Here is a 25,450-nt window from a genome sequence, read left to right on the forward strand (position 1 = left end):
TGAATCTCTCACGCGCACACACACACACACACACGGAGAGAGAGAGAGAGAGAGAGAGAGAGAGAGAATCACAAAAGATCCGAGGGAAGTCCACACGTACGCCACTGACAAGTTCCTTATCACAATTTATTTCCACGCCACGCCTGCAAAACAACTGTCATCACTTCTGCTTGACTGACCCTTTCCGCCCCGCCCTCTCATAGAAAAATAACAGCAATCCAAACCACGATCTGAAATGAATAACCGAAACTTATGAGCTCTAACGTCATTAAGAAGGTCCAGTTAATGCCCCGCACGCGCCTCGTAGCGTGGCAGGCATGCCAAGTGGCTACCTGCTGCTCGCCACTCCCAGGCTCCACCTTTCCTTTACACTCATTACACTGTACTCTCACTCTCCTGTCGGTGTCATTTTTTTTTTCCTTTTTACAGTAAAGGAAGCAGCACAAGGGCAGATGGGATGGAGAAATTAATGAAAGCATGCACAAGTATGAGCGGTTTGGTATGGGTGACAGTGAAAGGAGTGGAGTGCGGATCGAGTGGTGGAGTGGGTGAAACGTGGTGCATTGAGTTGGTTTGGACACGTGATGAGAATGGGGGAGAATTAATTTGTGAAGAGAGTGTATGAGGGAAGGATTGAAGGAGGGGGTGTCAGGGGAAGGCCACCTGTGAGGTGGATCAATAGGGTGGGTGAGTATTGGAGCAAGAGTTGGAAGTAGCAGCATGAGCATGCTGAGATGGAGTGCCAGAACAGAGCCCACTAAGCACTGCTCCTGTGAAAGGAAGTAGAAAAGAATGGCCAAAAGAGGTCAATATCAGGTGGAGGTGTTTTGATACTCCCTTCTTTAAGTAGGTCAAGTCGTAGGCAGTAGGAAATACAGACAAAGAAAGGATGGTTTAAGGTGAATTATAAAAAAAACAATACCATTCCAACTTTTATTTCACAAATGTAAAATAAACAATATTTCAAAGTTCCCAAACAAGTAAATTATCCACCCTACCATTGTGAATTCTCTGATGCTAGATATTGCAAAATCAAACCCAGCAAGAAAAAAGAAAAAAGAAAAAAAGGAGAAAAGACAGCTGCTATTTCAAGACATTAGCTGCCATATTACAACATTCCTACCGATGTATAACTGAAGATTGCACACCTACATCCACCCACACAAGTTTAAGGGGCAGACATGAAACAGAAACAAAAGTTAGTGTGCCTTACAGGAAGCAGCAAACATTTGGAGCCTGAAAGTGTTCATAAAATTACATCAGGGCCAGGTAGCATTGCGTCCTTTGAGGCAGGGCCGAGGCAGCATCATAAGTCCCTTCTTCACCACGCTACTCACACTGAAAACTCTACACTCAGCACAACAGTTCAGGGTAATGACCTAACTAAAGTACTGAAGAGGAAAGTTTTGCAAATGGATTATTTTCAAAATTCAGCTCTTGTGGGCAGTAGATCTGGCAGTATCAAACACTTATGAAGTCAATAATTGTGACAAACTAAACTCTGTAACCATCCATTACACCATTCAAGATCACACTGATGAAGGGAGCATTTTCTGCATCATGATTTTACTTTAGCTTAGCAGTAAGACCGTTTCCAGCAAGAGGCAAGAAGTACTATGTATATTAAACTAAAACAATACCAAACCAATGAAGAGATAAGTTAGCAGGTGATGAAATCAATTATTTTATGTCTAATGCCCACAGGAGAGAGAGACAGCACACCCAGGCTAAAAGAGATCGGTGACATAGGACTGCAAAATCCAATTTTTACATCTGCTTCCAAAGCCTCCCACAGCTGTCATCATAATAGTATTCTGAAATGAAGACATTAGTGGTAGTCATATATCAAGCTAACTTACCTTCAGTCTGCTCACAAGTGCCAGTTCCATCCTTTGGGAGAAATTGAAATTTATAATTAGTGATTACATGGCTTCCTTCACTGTTACACGTTGGACCCACTGCAGCCAACATTTGAAAGCACACCATAATAGATTCTTTTCTTACAACACAGCTCTCCACATCATCTAATTCAGCCATCCTGAAATATCAAGAAGTGAAGTATTAAGAGTTTGATGATGCTAATGCTCAACTCGGCATGCCTTCCTCCAACTTATTCATTACAACACCTGTAAAAAATACAAAAAACAGTGAGTGTTTTTCATGTGCTGGGTGTGATTTTGCACTGAGGTTTGAGGGATAGTTGTCTAACTTGGTGTGGGGAAGTGGTGGTGGTGGTGGCGGCAGTACCTTGCTGTCTTGGGCGGTGTTGGTGGTAAGCTCTTGCCTTGGGAGTAAGCCTTCTTGCCTTGAGGGAGTTTGTGGAGGAGTAGGAAGAAGAGGAGGATGGGAGGGGATAATGTAGTCCTCATTGACTTGCAGGCGTCTGACATAACTGTCTTTCTTTTGCAGTGTTCTGGGCAGTCTTTTAATGTTACGAGCATGGGTCTTCTTGCATCATTACTTCTCTACTTAGAGTTAAAGCTTGAGTCACAGAATACATAATCACTATTATGAGTGTGGGTCTTCTTGCATCATTACTTCTCTACTTAGAGTTAAAGCTTGAGTCACAGAATACATAATCACTAGATGTAAGAAATTAAAATGATGGCATCATATAAGTACAAAAAAATTTAAAAGCTTGAGCTCTAGAGCTACAGTTCAGTGTTTGACAAACAAGAACAACTTGTAACAGTATCATTAGTGTTGGTCTTTTCTACGTGAAAATTCTGCAAGAACACAAAATTACTGAAGGCCACCAACCTAACAATTTACCAAATTATATGTTAATATTAGCAATGCAGTACAATTGGTAATTCATATTAATACTAGTCAGTATTAATCTTCAAGAATATGGTCCCTTTGATGTAAATCACTGGCAAAATACATTACAACAACAAATGTTTCCTTTTTTGTTTTAATCTTTGTACATGTTTGATGGAGACCAGTCGTCCAAGGAAGGTTGGACTCCAAAACAGTTACGGATTTTCATCCAGTGCGGAGCATTTTCCAACTTTCGTTTTCCGTAAAAATATAAAGATTTTTCTTATAAAGAATGTTATGTGAATGGCAGCACTTCCTTCTTACAAGTCAAATTAAAAAAGGTCAATAATTCTGTGATCTTCCTGGAAGTGACTGGAACACTTGCAAGACTCAGACTTGCTGGCTGCCAAAACACAATCATGGACTGCAGCAAACACTTTTGAGTGCATATTAACACTGGTTCCCTCTCACTCACTTCACACGTCTACGTACTGCCCCCCTCCACTGCATGTGTACTGGGTAAGCAAGGCAGAGTGGGTTTGGCTCACAGAGGGTCCTTCCAGCTAAACCAGATTTCTCAGTATCCCCGGAAGCCCCCTCTACGGCCCCTGAAGCCCCCCCTGTAGGGTGAGCCTCGCCCTGGGATGTAGCCGCCAAAGCCTCTTCCTCGGCCTCGGCCACGACCACGGAAGTTTCCTCCAGCTGTGTGATGAACAAGTGATTTCAAAATGAGAATTTAGGCTTTCCTAATAAAAATAACATTATATAGTTAAAGGGTTTTTGGCATGAACACAGAATAGTTTTACTCAAGTACTTAATAACTGATTTTACAACAGGGGAGTAAATACATAGAGAGACTGATGTGAAAGGAGGGCATAGGAATAGACTGAAGGAAAGAAGGAAGGCAAGGAAAGGAAACTCACAGTATTGTCCGGCACGCTGACTGTACTTGTCCCTCGGTGGCGCATAGATGGGGCGCTCAACTTTTTGGCTCTTGGCTGGGCTCGCGTCAAAGGTGATGGGTGTGTGGCGCTTCTCCGTCCCATTGGCTACAGACTTAGTCCCTGAGGAGGCCGGCTTCCACGACAGCGAGATGGTGGCCTGTCAGGGTAGTGGGAGGTAAGTTAAGTGGCTAAGACTAAGACAGTACAGCTCTGCCGGGGTTGTAAGAGAGCATCCCCTCCCCAAGGTGTCAGTAACCTTTAAGTCTATACAATACATTCTCAAACTACAAAAAACAAAACATAGTATAAAAAGCTGTACTTGAACTCATTGCTGTGCATATGGCAAAGACTTGACAATCCATTTTTCTATCTCAATCACTGATTTTGAGGGTAGTTCCTACAAAACACAAAGCATAAGTTATGCAAGTGAACAGGTGAACAAACAACAGAAAGTAGCATACCTTATATGAAGGCGGCTGGTGGAAGAGATCTCTGATGAGTGCATTAATGTTGGCGGTGGTCTTGAGAGCGATGAGTTTGATCTTGTTCTCTTCAGTCTTCAGTTCATCTCCTTTCTTGTTAGCAAGGGCTTCCCTCAGCCTCTTCTGGTATGCTTGGCAAACACGAGCAAAGTACTGCAGCCTAGACAAAGATAATTATAAAAAACATAAGCACTGCCATCATAATCTATACTAAATTGGTAACTTAGCTTATTAAAATTTATTGTGATCTTCTGACAACCCAAAGCATTTAAATTTCACACTGCTCCCTAATGCTCAACAAAGTGATAATCTTAAACATTTACAGCACTCCAGCTTTACAACATGCTACTGCCTATCAATAAGGCACTGGTGCAAGTCAAATGATCAGCTCAGACAGCTGTTCCTTCAGAGCCACTACACTTGGAATCATCAGTTTTGCAACCTGGCTCCTCATCACAGCACTTCCCAGATGTACTTCTATCAAAAAGGTTTACACCAATGGACCCAAACAGGGAAACCCATATATTTGCTACCTATAATCAATATCAGAAGTCTTTCCTGAGTTCAAATGGTCACTGTGAACTCATCACTTAATCATTCCCCCAGTAAAACTGAATTAACCCGGTAGCAGCGGGGATCATGTTTCTTAATGGTCCCCCCAAGTGAGAAAAAAGAGAAAAAAATCACCCCTCACACAAACCATTTCATATGTATCAAAGCATTTGTGATCAGATTATGTATCATCTATTTTGGGGGGTTTAAATCATGGCACAAATTTGGCCTGTCGCTGCTACACGGTAAAGCCACAAATCTGGCCCGTCGCTGCTACACGGTAAAGCCACAAATTTGGCCTGTCGCTACTACACGGTAAAGCCACAAATTTGGCCTGTCGCTACTACACGGTAAAGCCACAAATTTGGCCTGTCGCTGCTACACGGTAAAGCCACAAATTTGGCCCGTCGCTGCTACACGGTAAAGCCACAAATTTGGCCTGTTGCTACTACCGGGTTAAGCCTGAAGACTGTTACACATAAGCTGTGTAACTACTGTATTTCGTGGCATATAACGCGCACCTTTTTCACATAAAAAATGCCTGAATGTTTACTATATGCTGAATGTACAAATTTTATTGATCTTTTTCTTCTTTGGGGTGTTTTAAGGGTCGTTTTTTCGTTTTGTTCAATAACAACTGCAAACTTACCTTTATTTTTGTTTATGATCCTTCGTAGTCCATAGCTATCTTATAATATGTTACCATAGAATACAGGGTGATAAATAACTACTATACAAAAATGAAACTGGTGGAGGATCCCCCATGCCTTGTTGTTATCCTTTTTTTCTGTCGGGGCCTGAGTGCCGACACGACCCGGCTGCCATTTGCATTGTTTTCAATGACTAAGGAGCACTGTTGTCAATTTGAGCAGTACAAGCTACATAAAAAATCATATTGGAAAAAAAATATACCTATAAGTGATGGTGAGAATAATATGCTAATTATGATCTCAGAAGCTGTGCATCATCAGTATCTATGAGGAGATATTTCTCGCATCACAAGCCTGGCCGCCATTTGCATTGTTTGAAAACCACACAACCACACCCATACAACAAACAGCTGCATGCTGCGTGTCACCAGAACAGTGTGAATTGTGTCTTGCCTAGTTGTCTGTCATAACCTACGAGTGATGATGAGAATAATATGCTAATTACGATATCAGAAACTGTGCATCATCAGTATGTACGGGGATGTATTCCTCACAACACCAGCCCGGCCGCCATTTTCATTGCTTTACTCAAGGACACTTGTCAATTCAAGCACTACAGTTTACACCAAAAATATATAAATTTCGGGAAACTGTACATCATCAATGTTCTTTAACCGTACATATTTCTGACCATTTTAAGAACTATTTCTTTTCTTCCAAAACTGTTGTCTTAAAGTTTGGGGTGAGCGTTATACGCCACGAAATACGGTACCTCACCTGACTCTGAAGTCCTTGAGTCTGTCTGGATCTGCTGTGAGGAACTCTGGCTGGTGTTTGGCAAGCTGGTGGAAGGTGAAGAGCAAGCACTCCACTCTTGAGAACTCCAGGCTGACCCCGCCCTCCAGCGCCTCAGTGGCGGCATCTCCCTCAGGCGGCGGTGGCATCACTTCCTGCCATTGGACAGCAGAACCCTTAGTGATAACAGTTCTAGGAGCCACATGAAAATAATTATTCCCTTGTTTTGTTTCAGGATAACGAATTAAAATCCAGGAAAACAATGTGCACCAATCCAAACCTAAATTTTGCCCCGGTGTAAGCATTTCTATTGTGTGCAGACCTTTCGAACCTGACAAGAAGAAACCCAAGCCATTTATTCTAACTCATAACCCATTGGTATGTTTCATTTATTGGAAAGCTCACAAACCAAGCTTTGGGGAGAAATAATCATGAATAATGCAAAATTTCAAATTGTAGTGAAGTGCCGTGCACAATAATGTTGATAAGCTCATTGGTTGTACCTCACTAACACAGCAACAGGAAAACAGTGAGTAGGTGTTGGTTGTCTGGCCACCTAGAATGTTTTCCTTCCTATTCCGTGTAACTCTCACAGGCTATGCTGTTTTCATGCCAGCACCTAAACAAAACAAGCTCCCTCTGACTCACCAGCAGCCTTTCATACACCACCAGCACCTTCCCCGGGACATCCTCCAGGTTGCCGGCGTGCGGGGTCAGCTCAGCGATGATCTTGAGCAGGTCGAGAATGTTTGCTCCCTGTGTGCCACTCCCCGCCAAGGTGCTCTCTATCTGGTCCAGCACCGGCAACACCTCCTTCCACATGTACTCCACAAACACTGTTGACCGTACCTGAGACTGAAGGGTTGGGGGAAGAGACATGGTTTCATAAATACGATGAAAATGTTTCTTACATAGCCTCACAAATTAATTTCATATACATATGATGGGAGATGATAGATCTGAGTCAGAGTTGCAAGAATAACCATGTATGTATGCCTTTTATCTATCCATTTGAATTCATTTCCTCTTCTAAATTTTGACACTGGAAAGTTGGAAACACAAGATACAAAAACAGAACATGATGATGCACTTACTGAGAAATAAGGGAGTGCTTGCTTGGTGCACGAGATGAGGCGATGAACCCCCTCCAGGTCAGCAGGGTCCAGAGAGCGGGTCAAGTCCACCTGTTCCATCACCAGGTCCACCAGCTGCTGGTAGCCCTTCACTGACTGGCACGTCTTCAGCTCACGCAGGATTCCCATCATGAGGGTAAACTCGTCCTCTGAAGACGCAGCCTGAGAGGACACAGCATTAGATAACACACAGTATGCCTCCTTCCCCAACAAATCTCACAAGAATAGTGACAGTTGGAGAGATGTATGATGGGAAAGTAAGCAAAGTAGTTTGAGATGATTTCAAAATAAGATACATACATAGAAAAAAAAAAATTGTTGCATATTGCCACTCACTTTACACATACTTTTGCACACACTCTACTCCCCACCCCACCCAAAAAAAAAGTAACCAAACACAGGGTGTGCACAGAGATGGAGGGCCCTTATATGCATGACACGGCAAAAAGAAACACAGCTACTTTAATTCATGGGCTTACCTGCAAAACCTTCTTGGCCTCAGAGAGGATGAGTGTCTCCACCTGTGGCGTGAACACCTGGGTGCCAAGGGAGCGCAACTTGGTATGCACAAACCGGATGCATCGTTCCCGCACCAGGTCATCCTCGCTGTGCTGCATCTGATAGAACAGCCCTGTCAGCGTTCCTGCACAGAGAAATTAAACACTGATTATATGGAGGAAGAGGGAGAGATGGAATTGCAACACGAGGCAGTAGGGTCTGGAGGAAGAGGGAGAGATGGAATTGCAACACGAGGCAGTAGGGTCTGGAGGAAGAGGATGCAAAAAACAAAAGCTACTGGTGACAACATTCGAGTGGTTGACCCCATTAGGTTTTAAGGCCAAGAAGGTAAGTCAGTATAACAAACACACCAGCTAACTAATTTTTCTTGCAACCATAGCTGATCCATTCAACTGAAAAAGACTGTCTTATCATACCAGAGTTACTTTCCAATTTTTTCTTTGTTAGATGTAATTAAAACTGAATTTCTGATATTTGCTTTATCCATACAAAAGGTTGATGGATTGACTGAGGTATTCAGTACTGGCTTTTTTTTCATAATAAAGGAAGCAGCTAAAAAAGAAAAGAAAAAAAAAATTCTGCTAATCAGTTACTACGAAAGGTTACAGGTTTTATACTCTACCATAAAAGCATGAATTTCTGATGTTTCATTTGATACATACAAGAGGTTCCAGCATTCCTACCTTTGGGGGCAGTCTTGAGGAGGGTGACCAGGGAGCCTTGTACTGTAGAGAGCTCCACCGGGTCCTCCACCTGCTGTAGTTGTGCCAGGATGTCGGCCACCTTGGGTACAAGGTCCGTCTTGCTTTTGCATAGTGTTGGCAGATCCTTGATGGCTTGCTTCCTAATCTGTGTGTGTGAAGTGGGGAAGGGATAAGTGTAAAGGTACTGCGTAAGGTGAAGGTAAAATTGGGGGGCCATGCTACAACTGCACGTGACCTCGGTGCTCATCTCTTTCATTAACAAAATGAAATGTGCTGCCCCTGCTTGTTTTCCTTTCTAAAATTGGCAAAATCGGTGTGCAAGGCAGGGAAGGGATATGTGTACAGGGAGTGTGTGCTAAAGGTTAAAAAGACTGGTAGTAAATGTGCTGCCCTCCCAGTGTTTTTTACATTTCAAAAAAGGCAAAATTTTTCTTCTCTAAATAATTACTAACAGGCACAGCTTCAGTGCATGCCCCCAACTTTACCTTTACTATTCTCCTTCATCACAATAAACTGATAAAGTACACTGTCTATATCATGTGACAATGACATGATAGCAAAAAACAATTTTGCCACATTTTAATTCATTCTGAGCAGCTAACATATTTTTTCTCCCACACATTGCAAACAGCCAGCCCACACTGCTCTTGTCCATACTTACAGCTATATCCGCATCTTCACAGAGGTCAAAGAGGGCATTGAGGGCCTGCTCTTGGAGGCTGGGGAAGTGACGGAAGAAGCGAGCGATGAACTGGGACGTGAGGCGCCTCTCCCCGGGGCCACCCTTCACTCCACTCAGGATCTCCAGGAACTCCGCCTCATGCTGACGGGGAAAGATGGCAGAAGGTCGTGACATTACAATGATGAGCAATACAGATGGACTGGTGGAGGGGGGTGGGGTCATGTCAATGCCATATAATGTTGTCATATACGTCTTCCACTAACATTCAAACCTCTCAGACGACCATAGGTAAAAGTGTAATGGACAAGCAGAAAATAAGATGCCGCCACATTAATAAAATCAACCTTAACCCATGAACCTGTTTCTGGGCCACGAGCTACCAGGTGCTTTGAGAAATAACTCATTGAAAAAATTAATTGCTTTCACAGCCACCACTGGACATACACATGAACAAAACCTTCGCCAGGAAGATGTGTAAATACAGCTGTGAAGTTGTTTGAGTGTAAAGATTGGTATTGACAGAATGATTCTCTAAACTATGTGGTATGTGTTATGGTTAAATTATTAAAGTTATTTGCTTTAGTATCCACTTATTGCCTTCTGTTGACTGTAAGTGTCTCTGAAGCATGGGCATGTGCTAGGGTTACAAGACAGAGTAAACAATATTGGCATGAATTATTTTTGATAAGGTAGACAAGTTGCAGGTAATTACCTGTTGACCTGACATCCCTGTGAGGTATAAACTGTTGCTGACCTAGTTTAATCTCCCTGACCAGACTATTGTACTCACCCTCCAAGCTACTGACCTGACTAGTGATCTCACCAGAGATTAACGCCCCTCCCTGCTCTGTGTCCTGACCTACTTCAGATCCTACTCCTATAATCCTTTGCAGCTGCTTTCTTAACCCCAAGTAGTCCGCCTTCCTGAAGTCAGGTATTAATGTGTTGTTTTTGCTGACTCTGTCCTCCCATTTAATATTAAATCTAATTTCCTTATGGTCACTGTTACCTAATGAATCCCCAACCTCTATGTTGCTTATTACATTCTCTCTATTAGTTAACAACAAATCCAAAATGTTTTCTTCCCTCGTTGGTGTTCTAATCAACTGCTTAAGGAAACTATCCTGTATCACATCTAACAAATCCTGCACCTCCTGGTCTCCTGATAAAAGTATCCCACTCATGCTCCTATAATTGAAATCCCCAATTACACACACATTCCTATATCTTGATGCACAACTAATTTCCTGTAAAAAGGGTCAGCTACTATTCCTGTTAAGGTTGGGCGGTCTGTAAAGTACTCCTATGACAAGCTTCTCCTTCCTACCTATTGTTTCTACCCAGAGGGATTCTGTATTACTATCTACCTTGATTTGAGTTGTTAATGACACATTTAAGATTGTCCCTGATGAAGAGTGCGACCTCATCCCCCTTCCTGCCTATTCGGTCTTGGTGGAATAATCTATATCCTTCAATCTCTAATTCTGGAAGAAAGTGCCTGTCTGCAGCATTTATCCATGACTCTGTGATCGCTATCATATCAAATTTCTCTATGCACGCCTTTCCCCACATTAAATCTATCTTATTCCTAATTCTTCTACTCTTTGTATAGTATACATTTAGACCTATCCCTTGATTTACCCTGCTACTGCTATCATTATTATTAAATTTTATGTTCTCACTAGCTATTGCCACCTTAGGCCCACTCTTACCTACCCTAAAAAACCCTGTAGGGCCCCCAATCCACGTTCAAGGGAATCAGACCCTCTGGTAAAGGTGGTTCCTGCCATAGAATTGATCCCAGGTGTTGACAAATGTCCATCAATTGGCTTTGCAATAATCTGCAAACCTGCAGTTTAATGCAAAAGCCCTGGACAACCAAATGCCACCAACCGCCGCCTTGGCAGAACCCCACACACCACTAGAACCCCGCCCCTGAACGTAACCCTACGCAGAGCCTCCTTATAGTGATGCAGAAGCTGCCCACTACTTACCCTGCCTATGTCGTTCCCTTCCACGCTCAGGCAGACGATGAGTTTGACTCCCTTGCCTGCCATGCAAGTCTCTACCCTATCGCTGACATCCCTAATCCCCACCCCTGGAAAACACACACGGGTCCTACGCTTTCTATCTCTAGCACAGAAGGCCCTATCTAAAACTTGACCTGGCTATCCCCAACAACCAAAATGTTACCTCTGGGCAACACACCCACAAAACAACATAACCTCAGTGACTCCTGCAACACAAAACATCAAGAAAACACAGACTGGTGGAAAAAATGTGGTTAACAGCTGAAATAATCCCGTCCCCTCCACCCACACAAGCAACACACCCATGCACACACGACAACACAACCCCAGTGACCCCCGCAACACAAAACATCAAGAAAACACAGACTGGTGGGGAAAATGTGGTTAACAGCTGAAATAATCCCGTCCCCTCCACCCACACAAGCAACACACCCACGCACACACGACAACACAACCCCAGTGACCTCCGCAACACAAAACCATCCCTGGAGCTCCAAAACACCCATAGAACACAACTGGCAGAAAAAAATCCACCCTCACATGCAACACACCCACGCACACACGACAACACAACCCCAGTGACCCCCGCAACACCCAGCAACACAAAACCACCCCTGGAGCTCCAAAACACAAATAAAACACAGACTGGTGGGAAAAAATGTGGTTAATAGCTGAAATAATCGATCCTCTATCCAGCACGGCGTGGCCCCCCCTCACACCATTGCCCCGGGCCGCGTCTCACCTCTCCTGCCTTGTCCTTGGCGTCGTCTATGGTGTTGTATAGCGTGTAGAGTCTTTCCACGCTCGTCATCTTGGGAAGTGGTGGCAAAGGGTGCAAAATGTGGCTGTCTAAGAGTCTCCCGCCGGGCTGTCTCTGGCTCCCTCACTTTGGTCTTGGTCTTGGTCTCAGCGTCGCCGCCAGGGTTGCCATTTGGCCTAAAGTAGATTGGAAAAGTAGGGAGTGCAAGACATTATCATCGTTATTATTACAATTCTGTCACGTCAGCACTTTAATATTACGACTTTCTCTCATGTTAACATCATAAGATTACAACTCACAGCAACCCATTAGTATTGTCAGGCCATCAAAAGTAGCGCGGGCAGATAGTAAAAGTAGCGGAACACAAACGTTTTACGCTTTTTTTTCAATAGCAATGGAAGCAACTTCAGGGTAACAAAAAAAGAAATAAAAAAGCCAGCTAAGCGTTGTCCCAGCAAAAAGAATACAGAACGAGGTGGCATCTCAGATACTTGGGGGCTGCTGATCGAAGAGGAGGCAGCTATTATACTATAGATCTATACAATATCGATCCGCACTTTTAATTCCTCCCTATAGGCTACCTGCTGTTTCGTAGCATATGATAAGGAGAATAATTATAAAGAGAGGGCCAGCTTCGGTTAGAGAGGAGATGGTGGAGTAGATTTAGAAGAGAATGCATTCCCCATGGTGCCACTCTAGCTGATGTGGAAGTTGGAGCCACATATTTATAACCTGTATAGCTTCTGAACTCTGTGGCTGCAATATAAAATGGAGCCTCTTGGAGTGGACGAGTGGTTACTGTATTTACAACGATGGTCTGTGAATATGGAACTTGGTGTGGCAGGTTTTGGAGGTGGAGAGGCAGTGCAGTCTGGGCAGCGGAGGAGTGTCCCGGCGTGCCAGGCTGTGGGTGGCACCATTGCAGTGTGTCTTGGGCCGTGTTTTGCCACTGTGGGTGGGCACTGCCGAGGGTGTGGCCATCCTGAGGCGGGTGCGGCAGTGTCTAGGCATGGACGGCCCCTGTGTTGCGCCTGCCTCCTGTGTTTTCCTCCGTAACGTCACTGACGAGGGCCACGGTTATCAGCATCAAGATAACCTGACGATAAATAGCGAGAAAAGTCGCTAAGAGTAGCAAGGCATACACACCCACGTATGCACACCCACCCACACACTCTGGCTTATCTGATGAACGGCTTGTGCACACTTATAATGAATTGCAGGTAAAGTAGGGCATGCGTTATATATAGTTGCGCATGGCTTCGGTGCTCATCCCCGTCACATAATTAATTAAACTGTGGTGGGTAAGAATAACCCAAATCAGGATCCGTTGATTATGGAACCCATATGCCCCGGGACACACACACGGAAGGTGTGACGAACGGGTTCCCACAGTTAACCTTACCTAGGTGCCCCTTTATCGATCATCCCGAAAGAAAGGATGAACAGCTGGGTGGGCTGCAGGCCGTCTGCCCGGGCGGGATTCGAACCCGGTGTCGTGCCTTTCATTGGCACTCCTTAATTATGTAGGTTCATTACACCTCAAAGCAGAAATAATTGTTGATCACTTAAACCAGAGAGTAAAATTAGCAGTTTATTTACCAAGTCTTATTATTCACCATTATCGCACACAGAATTATCATCTGCCAAATAATATGGGTAGCGTGACTTTAATAATATTAGGTACCTACTTGAGGTCCAGCCTTAGGGGAATAAATTGTGGTGACTCGTAACACTTAGAGCTTAGTCTTATTACTTATAAACTACCGGAAACACACTGGATAAACTATCAGTTTAAACTAACATGTAAACACAAGTATAAGTAGCACCAACACACGAAGAAAACCTGTCAAGTGTTCCCATTAACACGGGGTAACAAACCTGCTCACTCGGTCTTAACACCACTCAACTTAATCAAGCCTTGACTACAACTAGTGAGCGTTTGCGCTCCACCGTGGTTACCCCTGAGAATGACACACACACCATTTGTCCTTTTCACTCTTCCCTCCTCCCGCGCACTCTGCTGCACACAACCCGCCGGGCATGCTGGCTTTGGTCCCGACGGCGGCCAGCCAGCCTACCATCAGTCAGACTTGCTTCGACACCTCCGTATGGGGCGATACCTCGTATAAAATGTCCTCAAATATAATATTATAGCCAAAGTATATTGAACACTGAAAGCGGCTCTGTCCTCTCCTATATGGGGCGTACCTCGTATAAGAGTGAGCTCACTCCCGGGGGAGGGAGGACGGGGTATCTCAGCCCCATAATGCCTGGTATCTGAGGTATTTTGACCACTAGTTTTTCATGGTCAGATTTCTTTTTTACTACATTTTTTAGCATACATTTGTTACATGAAAGCAGGACGCACTGCTGGTTAATTGTGTTACCTACCTGTTTTTGTAGGAGGAAAAAATCACAATAAGATGGAAAGAAAGGCAAACAAAACTTATAACAATCCATTTATTATTGGTCTACAGAACTAGAAATAACTTTGATCAGTCATTTTCTATACAAGTCTAAAAAAACATTTGGTTCCATTAGTTAAAGCTCTATCGGGGACCTGCTGGCCCGCTGCAGAGGCCACGCACCGCCACACTGTACAGGCACCTCCTCATCTTGTCCTGCAGCTCCAGGCACACAAGGACACGACGGACTGATAAATAGCACTTGATGTCTCTCTTTCCCATTCGGATTTGTAGTCTTTTTTTACACTGGTCAGGAAATGTGAGGCCAAAGCACATTGATTGATCATTATTGATCATTATATATCCACTGCCTCTCCCACAGGGCAAGTTTGGGGAAAAAAATGCATGGTCTGTAGGGTCACCGGGGCACTGTTCAAGGGGCCGCCCACAGCCTCCCCCACACAGCCCACCGCCCACTTCACCTTTGCGGTCATTCACTGGGCAAGACTCTGGAGGCTCAAAACACTGTACAAAGACCATCGTATCGCTAATATCCTTTCCACTCTACCGTCTTAATTATACATCAGGCAAGAAACAGATGGGGCAAGACACTATACAGGGCATTATGCATACATACATTCACTCATACATCATTAATTCATTCATTCATACATTCATCTCTCTCTCATCTCTATTGTTTTTGTACATAAACAAGGCAAGAACCACTGGAGAAGGATAATCTTATCTTTGGAACTCCTTATAATACACACAAAAGGGCAAAGGGATGCATTGACACTCGGTCCACTAAACCAAAACCATTGCAGCATCTTTTTGGATTTGCGTCAACACTTCACACAGAACAGCATATATACACCCGGTACCTAAGGAATGCTAAGTAAGAGACACAAGTGGATGTATGAAACCCCCCATTCGTATCCGTCTCCACTCTTTAAAATGTACAGAATAGGTAGTACTAATCAACGACTATTTCTTATTTGTGCGGGATGGAGTTCAGGCCTCGGCGGTGTGCGATGGCGGTGTGCCCCGGGCGTTACCGCAGCACCTACAGCTCACACACGCCCACGGGAACACTCATATAATCTTAGGTATACACGCAGCACGAACGCCCACACACACACACACACACACGCCAGCACACGCACCTCAACGCACGCCCCCCGCAGCATTCATTGTCAGATGTAGAAGCAGTGTTGACAGTTGTGCTTGCAGGTGTCTGTCTTCAATGCGGTGGTGGAGGTGGAGGTGGTGGTGGTGGTGGACGTGGCAGAGGAGGAGGAAATACAGGAGTGGGAGGAGGAGGAGGAGGAGGAGGTGACAGTGGTGGCGGAGGAAGTAGTGGAGGGAGATGAAGTGGCCGGTGATAACGTGGAGAGGACGGAAGAGGCTGAGGAGGAGGAGGAAGTGGTGGATGGGATGGAAATAGTGGAGGAAGAGGAGGAGGAAGAGGAAGAAGGGGTGGCGTTGGTGGTGATGAGGCGCCACTCTTCACATCTCGTCACCTCCTTCACCCCGTCCGCTTCTTCCCTCTTAGACGTGGAGGGGGCGCTGCTCCCCACCTTATGCTGCCAAGGGAGGGGCGTTCTGCTGGGTGGGGGGAGCCGTGCAGCCTCTTCTGACGGCGGCGGCGGAGGAGGAGGAGGTGGAGGGGGAGGTGGGTAGTCAGGGGGAAGGAGATGCTGGGTGGAGGAGGAGATGGAAGTGAGATTAGAGAGGGTGGAAGATAGAGGGTGTGACTTTGAGAGGGGAAGTGGATCAGAGGGCTGCGTGAAGGAGGGTGGAGGTACTGAAGGAGGGTTGGATGGGGTGGAAGAAAGAGTGAGGGATTTCAAGGGGAGGTTAGCGAAGAGGGGTTGGGTGGCGGGGTAAGGCGGCACAACGACTCGCTTGGACACCACCGTCTGCGTGCTGTTATTGGACACCTCTTTGACCTCGGTGTTGGTGGCGGAGTCCCTGGTGTCGGGGGCGTTGATGGTGGACGGCGGGGAGGCGGTAGTTGTGGGCGTGGAGACGTGGGTGTGGGTATAGGTGTGTGGTGGAGGGCCATGGGTAGCAGACGAAGGGACGCGCGTCGTGGGTGGAGGAAGGGCGTGAGACGAGGTAGGCGGGTAGTGATAAGTGTTGCCTGAAGGAGGGGCGTGAGTGGTGGCCATTTGGGGTGGTGGAGGCCGTGCAGGGACACCACTAGCGAGAGTCTTGACGGGGAAGACTTCAGCAGTGGTGGTGAGGGTGGTCAGGCAGGAGCGGGCGGCAGGGTTGACAGGGGGGCAGGTGGAGGTGGAAGGTTGCGTCCTGTTGATGGTGGTCATTCTCGGGGTCACGTCGGTGCAGTCGATCACGGCGCCCTCAAGAACTCCTCGTCGGGGCGGGGCGGGCTGTTGGTGTGGCTTGTGAGTGGGTTGTGGGTGTGGCTTGAGTATGGACTGTAGGTGCGGGGGAGGAGGAGGCTGGGGGTAGGGGACGGGATGAGGGTGGTGGGTGGCCTGAGGGAAAGGTGTGGGTTGTGGGTGGGGAGGAGCCTGTGGATGGGGTGCGGGTGGGGTGTAAGGGAGGAGCTGTGTGGACGGGGCAGGTTGGGGGTGAAGGTTGGTCTGTAGGGGTGGGGCGGGGCGGGGGGGCGGGGCACTGCTGACAGGGCCGTTCACAGCCTCCCCCACGCAGTCCGCCGCCCACTTCACCTCCGCCGTTCGCAAAGACAACTGAAAAAAGAAAGAAAAATGAAATACTACTGTTATTGCTCTCATTTACATAGGTTATTTACACTTCTTTATCATTATATTTCATCATTTCACCTATTTTTCATTACACTTCGTTATTATTACTGTAAGTGTAGATAGCTATACCTATCTATCTATCTTTCTATCTATCTATCTATCTCACCTTCCGGAGGGACAGCGCCTGCGCCATGTTCCGCCTCAACACGAACACATACTCGGCCTGCCTGTCCCTCGGCCACCGCGCCTTCACCTCCAGCAGCCGCTCCTCCGTCTGGATCATGCGGTCGCTGAACTCGGGGCTGCGTCGGACCTGTGATAATAACAACAACAAAAGAGCATGTCAGTTCCTCACATCACACCTGTTGCATCTGTTCTCGCACGCACCACACCCAAAACACGAAAGCTCTCTTATCTCTTTAATTCGCACATCCACACGAAGCGTCGTATTTACCTCTGTTCCTCCACACACCAAACATCTCATTTATACACGCGAGGCACCTCAAGAACTCGCCTATCACTCAATATCATAATAAACGAGGTTATCTTTTGTTACATCAAGCACATAAAACTATACGCAGCACCTCCCCCAACACCCCCGCCACACACATCAGTACATAAGAACATAAGAACATGATGAGTCTGCAAGAGGCCTGTAGGCACTGTACAAAGCAGCTTCTGTAAACGTAATCCCAACTAATCTGATTATTCATAAATTTATCTAACCTCTTCTTGAATGTAGCAATCTTATTGGCACTTACAACATGGCCACCGAGCCTGTTCGACTCATCCACCACTCTGCTGGTGAACCAATTCTTGCCTTTGTCTGTGTTAAATCTGAATTTATATAACTTAAACCCACTGCTACGTGTCCTATATACCTGGCTCTCTTACCACCAAAACAACACAACGGCGTAACATAATGGATACACCAACTCAACACAAAACAACGCTCGCTTACTACTACTAATCAGTATACTCCATTTTCTTCATTTTTCTACGTCACCCTGCAAGCCAGTCATCCTGTCCGCCGCCTAACACCACACAAAACATAAGTAGCGGTGTTCGCCTAACAGCTGGCATGCGAAACAAACAGCCTCAGGTAATTTTCTTGACAGCGCACTTTGACGGCTACCGCGGAGCTGCTTCCGGGAAGAAATTTATGGCGAGTCTTGAAAAGTGAGTCTCGTGGATGAAATTTGATACTTGTTGTGAAAGCGCTCTTGAAGTGGCACTAGTATTAATCTTGGAGTGTTGAAATTAACTACTCGGGGGAAAAAAATGGCGCTCGTTTTTATTCTATACTACTATTACTCATACAAATAATGTTGCCTCTATTATCATTTTCCAGTGTCCCGTTTCGTCTTTTGTTCTACTACTACTACTACTACTACTACTACTACTACTACTACTACAATTAATGCTGCTTTTACTCTCACTTTCCAGCCTCCCTTTTCTTCTTTTTGTTCTACTACTACTACTACTACTACTACTACTACTACTACTACTACTACTACTACTGCTACTACTACTACTTCTACTACTACTACTACTTCTACTACTACCACTACCACTACCATCACCACACCACTCGCTCGTTCCCTCTTCGCGTGCAACACTCCCCTCCACAGGTAGGTTGCGGCTCGCCAGGTGTCTGCGTGGGAACCAATCATGACACAGACAGCCCATGCATGCACAGTCACTTGGGGCAATGTACGAAGGAAAGAGAAATGGTCATATACCTTTTTCTTTCATGAGCTTCGTCTCTATTACCTGCCTTCGTTAATCGTTGGCGAGGAAGAGAATGGTGAAAAGAGACAGGTGAGAAATGACATGGAGAGACGGAAGAACTTAAGGAGAGGGAGATAACTGGTGGAAAGAGGAACATAGGAAGTAAAGAGAGAAAGAAGACGTGGAGAGAGAAGAAACAGAAAAAATGCATAGAAAGAGGAGCAGAAGGATGAGACATAGAACGAAGACATGGAGAGACGGAAGAAAAATGAGAAAACGGTAAAAAGAGGAACACACAGAGAGACATGAAAAGAAAAAAAGAAAGGTTAAAAAGGTATAGAAAGAAGAACAAAGGCAGGAGACAGAGAAAAAAGACATGGAGAAATGGAAGAAAAAAGAAGAATGGTAGAAAGAGGAACAGTAGGAGAAGGAACAGTAGGAGAAGACAGAGAAGACAGAGAAAAGACATGAAGAGAAAAAAAGAAAGGTTAAACAGGTATAGAAAGAGGAACGGAAACAGGAGGCAGAGAAGGAAGGTATGAAGAGACAGAAGAAATATAAGAAAATGGAAGAAAGAGGAACAGAGGAAGGATATGGAGAAGGAAGTATGGAAAGAAAGAACAAAAAGATAAAAAGGAAAAGAGAGAAACAGAAGGAGGAAGCAGAGAAAGAAATAGAGAGATGGAAGAAAGAAAAAAATTATGAAAAGAGGAACAGAAGGAGAAAGAGAAAGAAATTATGGAGAGACAGAAGATATATAAGTTTAGGTCGGAAGAGGAACCGTTAGAGAGGGAAAACTTAAGAAGCCAGTAAAAGAGACAGATGAGGGTTCGTGTTCAAGCTTCAATTGGTCATTTTCATCGTCGCTAACCATCGTAGTTTTCCTCACTTTCCCGCCGTGATATTCGTATTCTCAAAGAAGGAAGTGGAAAATTTTGCGTTCCTGGTAATCTTGTCGTATAATAGAGTAGTTGTCACAAGCCTCCCCGTTACTAACCACTCACTGTAAACTGCTTCTTTCCTTTGCAAAATTCAAGTGAAAAATATGATAAATTTTAGGTATGTAGTAGCAATTTTGTGATACCGTTGAACTGATATCTAGGGAATGGCTTAACTAAAGAGAGCTTATGACAAAGGGAATGGCTTATGCAGGAAGAGCTTGTGGTAAAGGAAATGGTTTTGTGAGGGAGAGCTTGTGTTAGCGGGAATGGCTTAATCAGGGAGAGCTTGTGATGAAAGGAATGACTTAGTCTGGGGAGAGCTTGTGTTAGCGGGAATGGCTTAATCAGGGAGAGCGTGTGATGAAAGGAATGGCTTAGTCTGGGGAGAGCTTGTGTTAGCGGGAATGGCTTAGTCTGGGAGAGCTTGTGATGACGGGAATGGCTTAGTCTGGGAGAGCTTGTAATGAAGGGAATGGCTTAGTCTGGGAGAGCTTGTAATGAAGGGAATGGCTTAGTCTGGGAGAGCTTGTGATGAAGGAAATGGCTTAGTCTGGGGAGAGCTTGTGATGAAGGAAATGGCTTAGTCTGGGAGAGCTTGTAATGAAGGGAATGGCTTAGTCTGGGGAGAGCTTGTGGTAAAGGGAGTGGTTTAGTATGGGCGAGCTTGTGATGAAGGGAATGGCTTAGTGAGGGAGAGTTTTTAATAAAGAGAATGGCTTAACCAGGGAAAGTTTGTAAGGAGAATAGCTTGAGCTTGTGATGAAGGGAATGGCTTAGTCAGGGAGAGCTTGTTATAAGGAGAATGACTTAACCAGGAAGAGTTTATGCTCAAGGGAATGGCTAAAGCAGGGAGAGGTTTTGATACTGGCCCTTACCTCGTGTATGGCGTAGTAACACTTGTTGTCGCGTCTGTTGTAACAGTTTAGCAGCAGCTGCACCACCTCCTCCGCCGTGGTCCTGTCCGACACCAGCAGCGACTTGTATTGCGACTGCGACAAGAGGGAGGAAAAGAGGGTGAATACTTGACATGACCCTACCATGGCCATATTGTAACAGGAAAGGAGATAGCTCAATGGAAAGAATAGATACAAAGAAAAAGGCTCGTGATGTCGCCGCTCCCCCAAGAACATTAAGTATAAGAATAACCAATAATAAAAAATGGGTTGGAGAAGCGTCTTGATATTTCTTTAGTATAAGCAGCGGGGAGAACGAAGCCAAGGAAAGAGAATGTTATTGGAGAGGGTCTCAATAGTAGAAATATGTAGTTCATAGTAGTCTTTTCTAGAGGCCTTGAGTATTGGTTCAGAATGAGGACCACACGAGTCTCTACTCACCCCCGGCATGAGCACCGTGTCGTGGATCTTCACCACGCCGCCGCGACGCATTTGCAGCGCGAACCTGGAGTCCCCGGGCGGCCTGCAGAGGGCCAGCTGGGCGGGCCGCGCGCCCTCCTCAAGCACCAGCAGGGACCTCACGGGCGCGCCGGAACACCTGAGAACAAGTACGCGTGTAACTGAGGGAACGGAATTTGGGAATCTGCTAAGTAAATGATTCCAGATATTTAGTTGTAGAAAAGTCCAAAAAATAGATAAAGGGATAACTAACAAGCCAAGGAAATGGAACACAATAAGTGGTACATAACGTAAGAAACTGACTCTGGGAAGAAATATAAATAGTTGCAGAAAAGTAAAAAAAAAAAAAAAGAGGAAAAGAAGAAAACAACAAGCCTAACAACCAAGGGAACGGAACATTAGGATCTATTGGTAAACTGATTCCAGGAGATTTTTTTTTCTTTTTTACAGCAAAGGAGACAGTTCAAGGGCATAATAAAAAACGGTAGATTCGTTCAACAGAGCAAAAAAAATGGAAAACCAACAAGCCTAACCTGCCTATCATCCCCCTATAAAAGCTAACAGTCCCCGCACCAACTAACCTCCGCACGGTGACCTCCATGGTAAGGTAGAAGAGGTTGGGGTCGCGGTGTCTCATGCGGTACTTAGAGAGCAGCAGGGCCACCACCTCCCGGCAGCTGGCGCGCGTGTTCACGGAGATCGTCTTGTACTCGATGTCCGAACGAAGGCACTTGGCGAACACACGGATGGTGGTCTGCGAAAGGAGGGAGGAACACAGGGGTCAGGTTGTTAGGGATGTGAGTGTGTTGTGGGATTTGGTGGTGGTAGGACTCTGGCAGTGATGTTGAGTTCGTGTTTTAAGTATATAGTGATGGTATGATGATGTGGTGTGGTGGAGTGAATACTTATGTTGGATGTTTGTTTATGGAGTCACTGAGGTAGTTTTGGATGCAGTTTGGTATCGTCATTGTCATTTTTGGTGCAGTTTGTCATTGTTATCTTTGTTTTTTGGTACATTTTGCTCTTATTTTTATATTTTTTGGAATAAAAGAAGATTGACAAAAGTGAGGGAGTGAAACAATGATACAAAAATGAATGAGGAAATAAAAAAATGAAAATGAGAATGAGAAAATAATAAAATAGAGAAAATAAGGAAAACGAAAGAAGATTGACCAAAGTGAGTGAGTGAAATAATGATTAAATAAAGAATGAGAGAGTAGAGAAAACGAGAATGAGAAAAATATAGAATGAAAAAAATAAAGAAAACAAGAATGAGAATGAGAAAAATAAGAATGAAAAAATAAGGAAAACGAGAATGAGAATGAGAATATAAAGAAGACAAGAATGAGAATGAGAAAAATAAGACGAATGAAAAAAATAAAGAAAACGAGAATGAGAATGAAAATATAAAGAAGACAAGAATGATAATGAAAAAAATAAGACGAATGAAAAAAAAAAATAAAACGAAGATGAGAATGAGAAAATAAAGAATAAGAAAATAAAAAAAGAATGATAAATAAAAAAAAAAGAAAAATAAAGAAAACGAAAGGAGATTGAGGAGGGTGAGTCAAAGCGTCTTCCAGGTAAGTTAGAGCAGCAGCAATACTAACAGGTGGCGCAAGGTGAGGCGGCAGGTGAGGAAGGCAATCAAGGAGAAATAACATCGACCACGAACCAACAACGGCAGCGGGGCATTTCCGGACAGGTGGACAGGTGACTCCCAGCACTTACCTTACCTGTCACGAATATTCCCACGCCCCCCATACCCTCCCCGCCCTCTCCCCTCTCCCTCCTCCCCCTCCCTCTTTCTCTTCCTTCCTTTCTTCGCTCCTACTTTCCTTCGCGTCCTCTCTCCCTTTTCTCCTCTATGTCACTTCCTCCTTTTCTCCTCTTCCTCTTCTTCCTCCTCCACCTCTTCCTCCTCCTACTCTTCTATCACCCAACGAATGAAAAGAAGAGAAAGAAAAGGAGAGAAGGGAGATAAGAAAGGAAGAAAAGGAGAAGAATAGGAGGGGAGATAGGTGTTTGTGGCTGCGAATTGGTGTTGGTGATGGTTTTGGTGGTGATGGTGTTGGTGGTGATGGAGGTGATGGTGGTGATGATGGGTGGGGTTTCTACTTAGCAATCAGACACACTACGTACACACAGGGATTGACACACACACACACACACACACACACACACGGAATGACGCAATACCGTGAGTCACTTTTCGTATAATTTGCCTTCGTGTACATTATTATCTTTATCTATTAGTTTTTTTTTTTTTTGCTTATTTATATATTTAACCCAAAGTTCACATGTTTATTCATTTATTCTCTCTCTCTCTCTCTCTCTCTCTCTCTCTCTCTCTCTCTCTCTCTCTCTCTCTCTCTCTCTCTCTCTCTCTCTCTCATTACTTCCCCAATCTGTCATTTTGTTTTGATTTCCTAATTTGGTAACCGGACGATGATTTTTTTTTGTGTGTGGCGTCAGACGGAAGGAGGGGGAAGGGGGGAGGGGGGTTGGGGGGACCATCCACCACCACCATCACCACCAACAACACCTCCACCACCCCCACCAACGCCACCACCACCAAGGTCGCTTTACTCCCTCCTTCCCCCCTTCCTCCCTCCCAGCATCCTTCACCGATACGCAGAAATTAATTAACGTGTGAGTCTTACCTTGATCCACACCACCACTACTTAAAAAGACTACACAGGAGTCTGAAGCAGTGTTAATCGTGTTCTTTTCCGTTCTCTTGTTTTTCCATGTCATTTTTTTTCTTGTTCTTTTTTTCTTGTTCTGCTTTTTCTTTTTTTCTTTTCTTTCTTCTCCATCTTTTTCTTCTCCATCTTCTACTTTTTTCTTTTTATTTTTCTCTTCTTCTTCTTCTGCTTCTTCTCTTCTTTCTTTCTTCTTCTCTTTCTCCATCTCCTCCGCCTTCAAGGGTCAGTGCTGGGACCCATTCTCTTCATCATATATATCAACGACCTCGAAGCAGGACTGAAATCCACAATATCGAAATTTGCTGATGACACTAAGGTGGGGGGAAAGGCCCTCACAAAGACCGACTGCGAAATCATTCAGAAAGACCTCAGTCACATCATCGAATGGTCGGAAAAATGGCAAATGTCCTTTAATGTTGACAAATGCAAAGTCATGCACATTGGGTCCAGAAATAGTAACCACACATACATCATGAATGGGAGACCTCTGCAAGCGATGCAGGAGGAAAAGGATCTTGGAGTCACTATCAGCAGTGACCTGAAACACGCGAATCACTGTAAAAAAGCATACAACAAAGCCAACACTATGCTCGGGTTCATAGCGAGGAACTTCGAGTGTAAAACGCCAGACGTGATGCTATCCTTGTATAATTCCATGGTAAGACCGCACCTCGAGTATGCCGTACAGTTCTGGTCTCCTAATTACAGAAAGGACATTGATTTACTGGAAAGGATTCAGCGACGCGCCACGAAAATGATACCAACCTTAAGGGCTCAACCGTACGAGGAACGACTCAAGCGACTCAATCTCTTTACATTAGAGAAAAGACGCCTACGAGGAGATATGATTCAAGTCTTCAAGTATCTGAAAAAATTCAATAACGTCGATTACTCCAAATTCTTTGAATTGCAAACCAACCTAAGAACTAGAAATAACGGTTTACCCATTCAGTCTAGTCGATGTAACACAGACATCGGAAGGAGTTTCTTTTCAAACCGAGTCATCCGTCACTGGAACAATCTTCCTTCAGAAGTAGTAAATGCGAATACTATCAACTCCTTCAAATATAGAATCGACCGTCACTTCGCTGCGTCGGGAGTAAACTGAATATTGAGGTGCTTTCATCTGCTCCTCAATATCGAGGTGCTTTCATCTACTCCTCAATGTCGAGGTGCTTTCATCTGCTCCCCAGGCCCCAGGCTGTCGAGCAGATTAAATCACCAAAGCGGGCAACCTCGTAATGAGCCAATAGGCTTTCTGTTGCCTGCGTTTCCATGTTTCCATGTTTCTCTCTCTCTCTCTCTCTCTCTCTCTCTCTCTCTCTCTCTCTCTCTCTCTCTCTCTCTCTCTCTCTCTCTCTCTCTCTCTCTCTCTCTCTCTCAAAATAACCAGTCTAAACAAGGTGGCGCCACACAGAGCTATGCATACATTCCTCACACTTTTATTTACCTGATCTATTGACATTACCGCCTTACACCCTTTCTTTTCATCTGACCTATATCGCATCTTATTGACGCCGGTGAGCGGTATAACACGCAAGCGGACGAGCGGCATAGCGCCCCAACATTC

The 25,450-nt window shown here is 44.8% G+C and overlaps 2 protein-coding genes across 3 annotated transcripts in view; both read right to left on the reverse strand.

Moving 5' to 3' along the window:
• Positions 1-919: 919 nt before the first annotated feature.
• LOC126996058 (apoptosis inhibitor 5-like) lies at positions 920-12,171 on the reverse strand. Its single transcript, XM_050856111.1, has 10 exons — positions 11,994-12,171; positions 9,201-9,362; positions 8,519-8,684; positions 7,796-7,959; positions 7,278-7,478; positions 6,832-7,038; positions 6,166-6,338; positions 4,166-4,346; positions 3,684-3,861; positions 920-3,462 (listed from the first exon to the last, which is right to left on the reverse strand). The coding sequence occupies exons 1-10, from the start codon at positions 12,060-12,062 to the stop codon at positions 3,338-3,340; spliced, it is 1,626 nt and encodes a 541-aa protein (XP_050712068.1). The 5' UTR covers positions 12,063-12,171; the 3' UTR covers positions 920-3,337.
• A 2,292-nt stretch (positions 12,172-14,463) lies between these two features.
• LOC126996060 (mucin-2-like) overlaps positions 14,464-25,450 on the reverse strand; it is a 61,003-nt gene continuing 50,016 nt past the window's right edge. For both annotated transcript variants that reach the window (XM_050856117.1, XM_050856118.1), the window contains 5 exons: positions 21,754-21,926; positions 21,155-21,311; positions 20,696-20,809; positions 17,315-17,461; positions 14,464-17,133 (listed from right to left, as the gene is read on the reverse strand). In XM_050856117.1, coding sequence (XP_050712074.1) covers positions 15,610-17,133; positions 17,315-17,461; positions 20,696-20,809; positions 21,155-21,311; positions 21,754-21,926 — 2,115 coding nt within the window. In that variant the 3' untranslated portion in view covers positions 14,464-15,609. The remainder of the gene's footprint in view (positions 17,134-17,314; positions 17,462-20,695; positions 20,810-21,154; positions 21,312-21,753; positions 21,927-25,450) is intronic.

This window comes from Eriocheir sinensis, chromosome 9, assembly GCF_024679095.1.
Source record: "Eriocheir sinensis breed Jianghai 21 chromosome 9, ASM2467909v1, whole genome shotgun sequence".
Taxonomy (NCBI): domain Eukaryota; kingdom Metazoa; phylum Arthropoda; class Malacostraca; order Decapoda; family Varunidae; genus Eriocheir; species Eriocheir sinensis.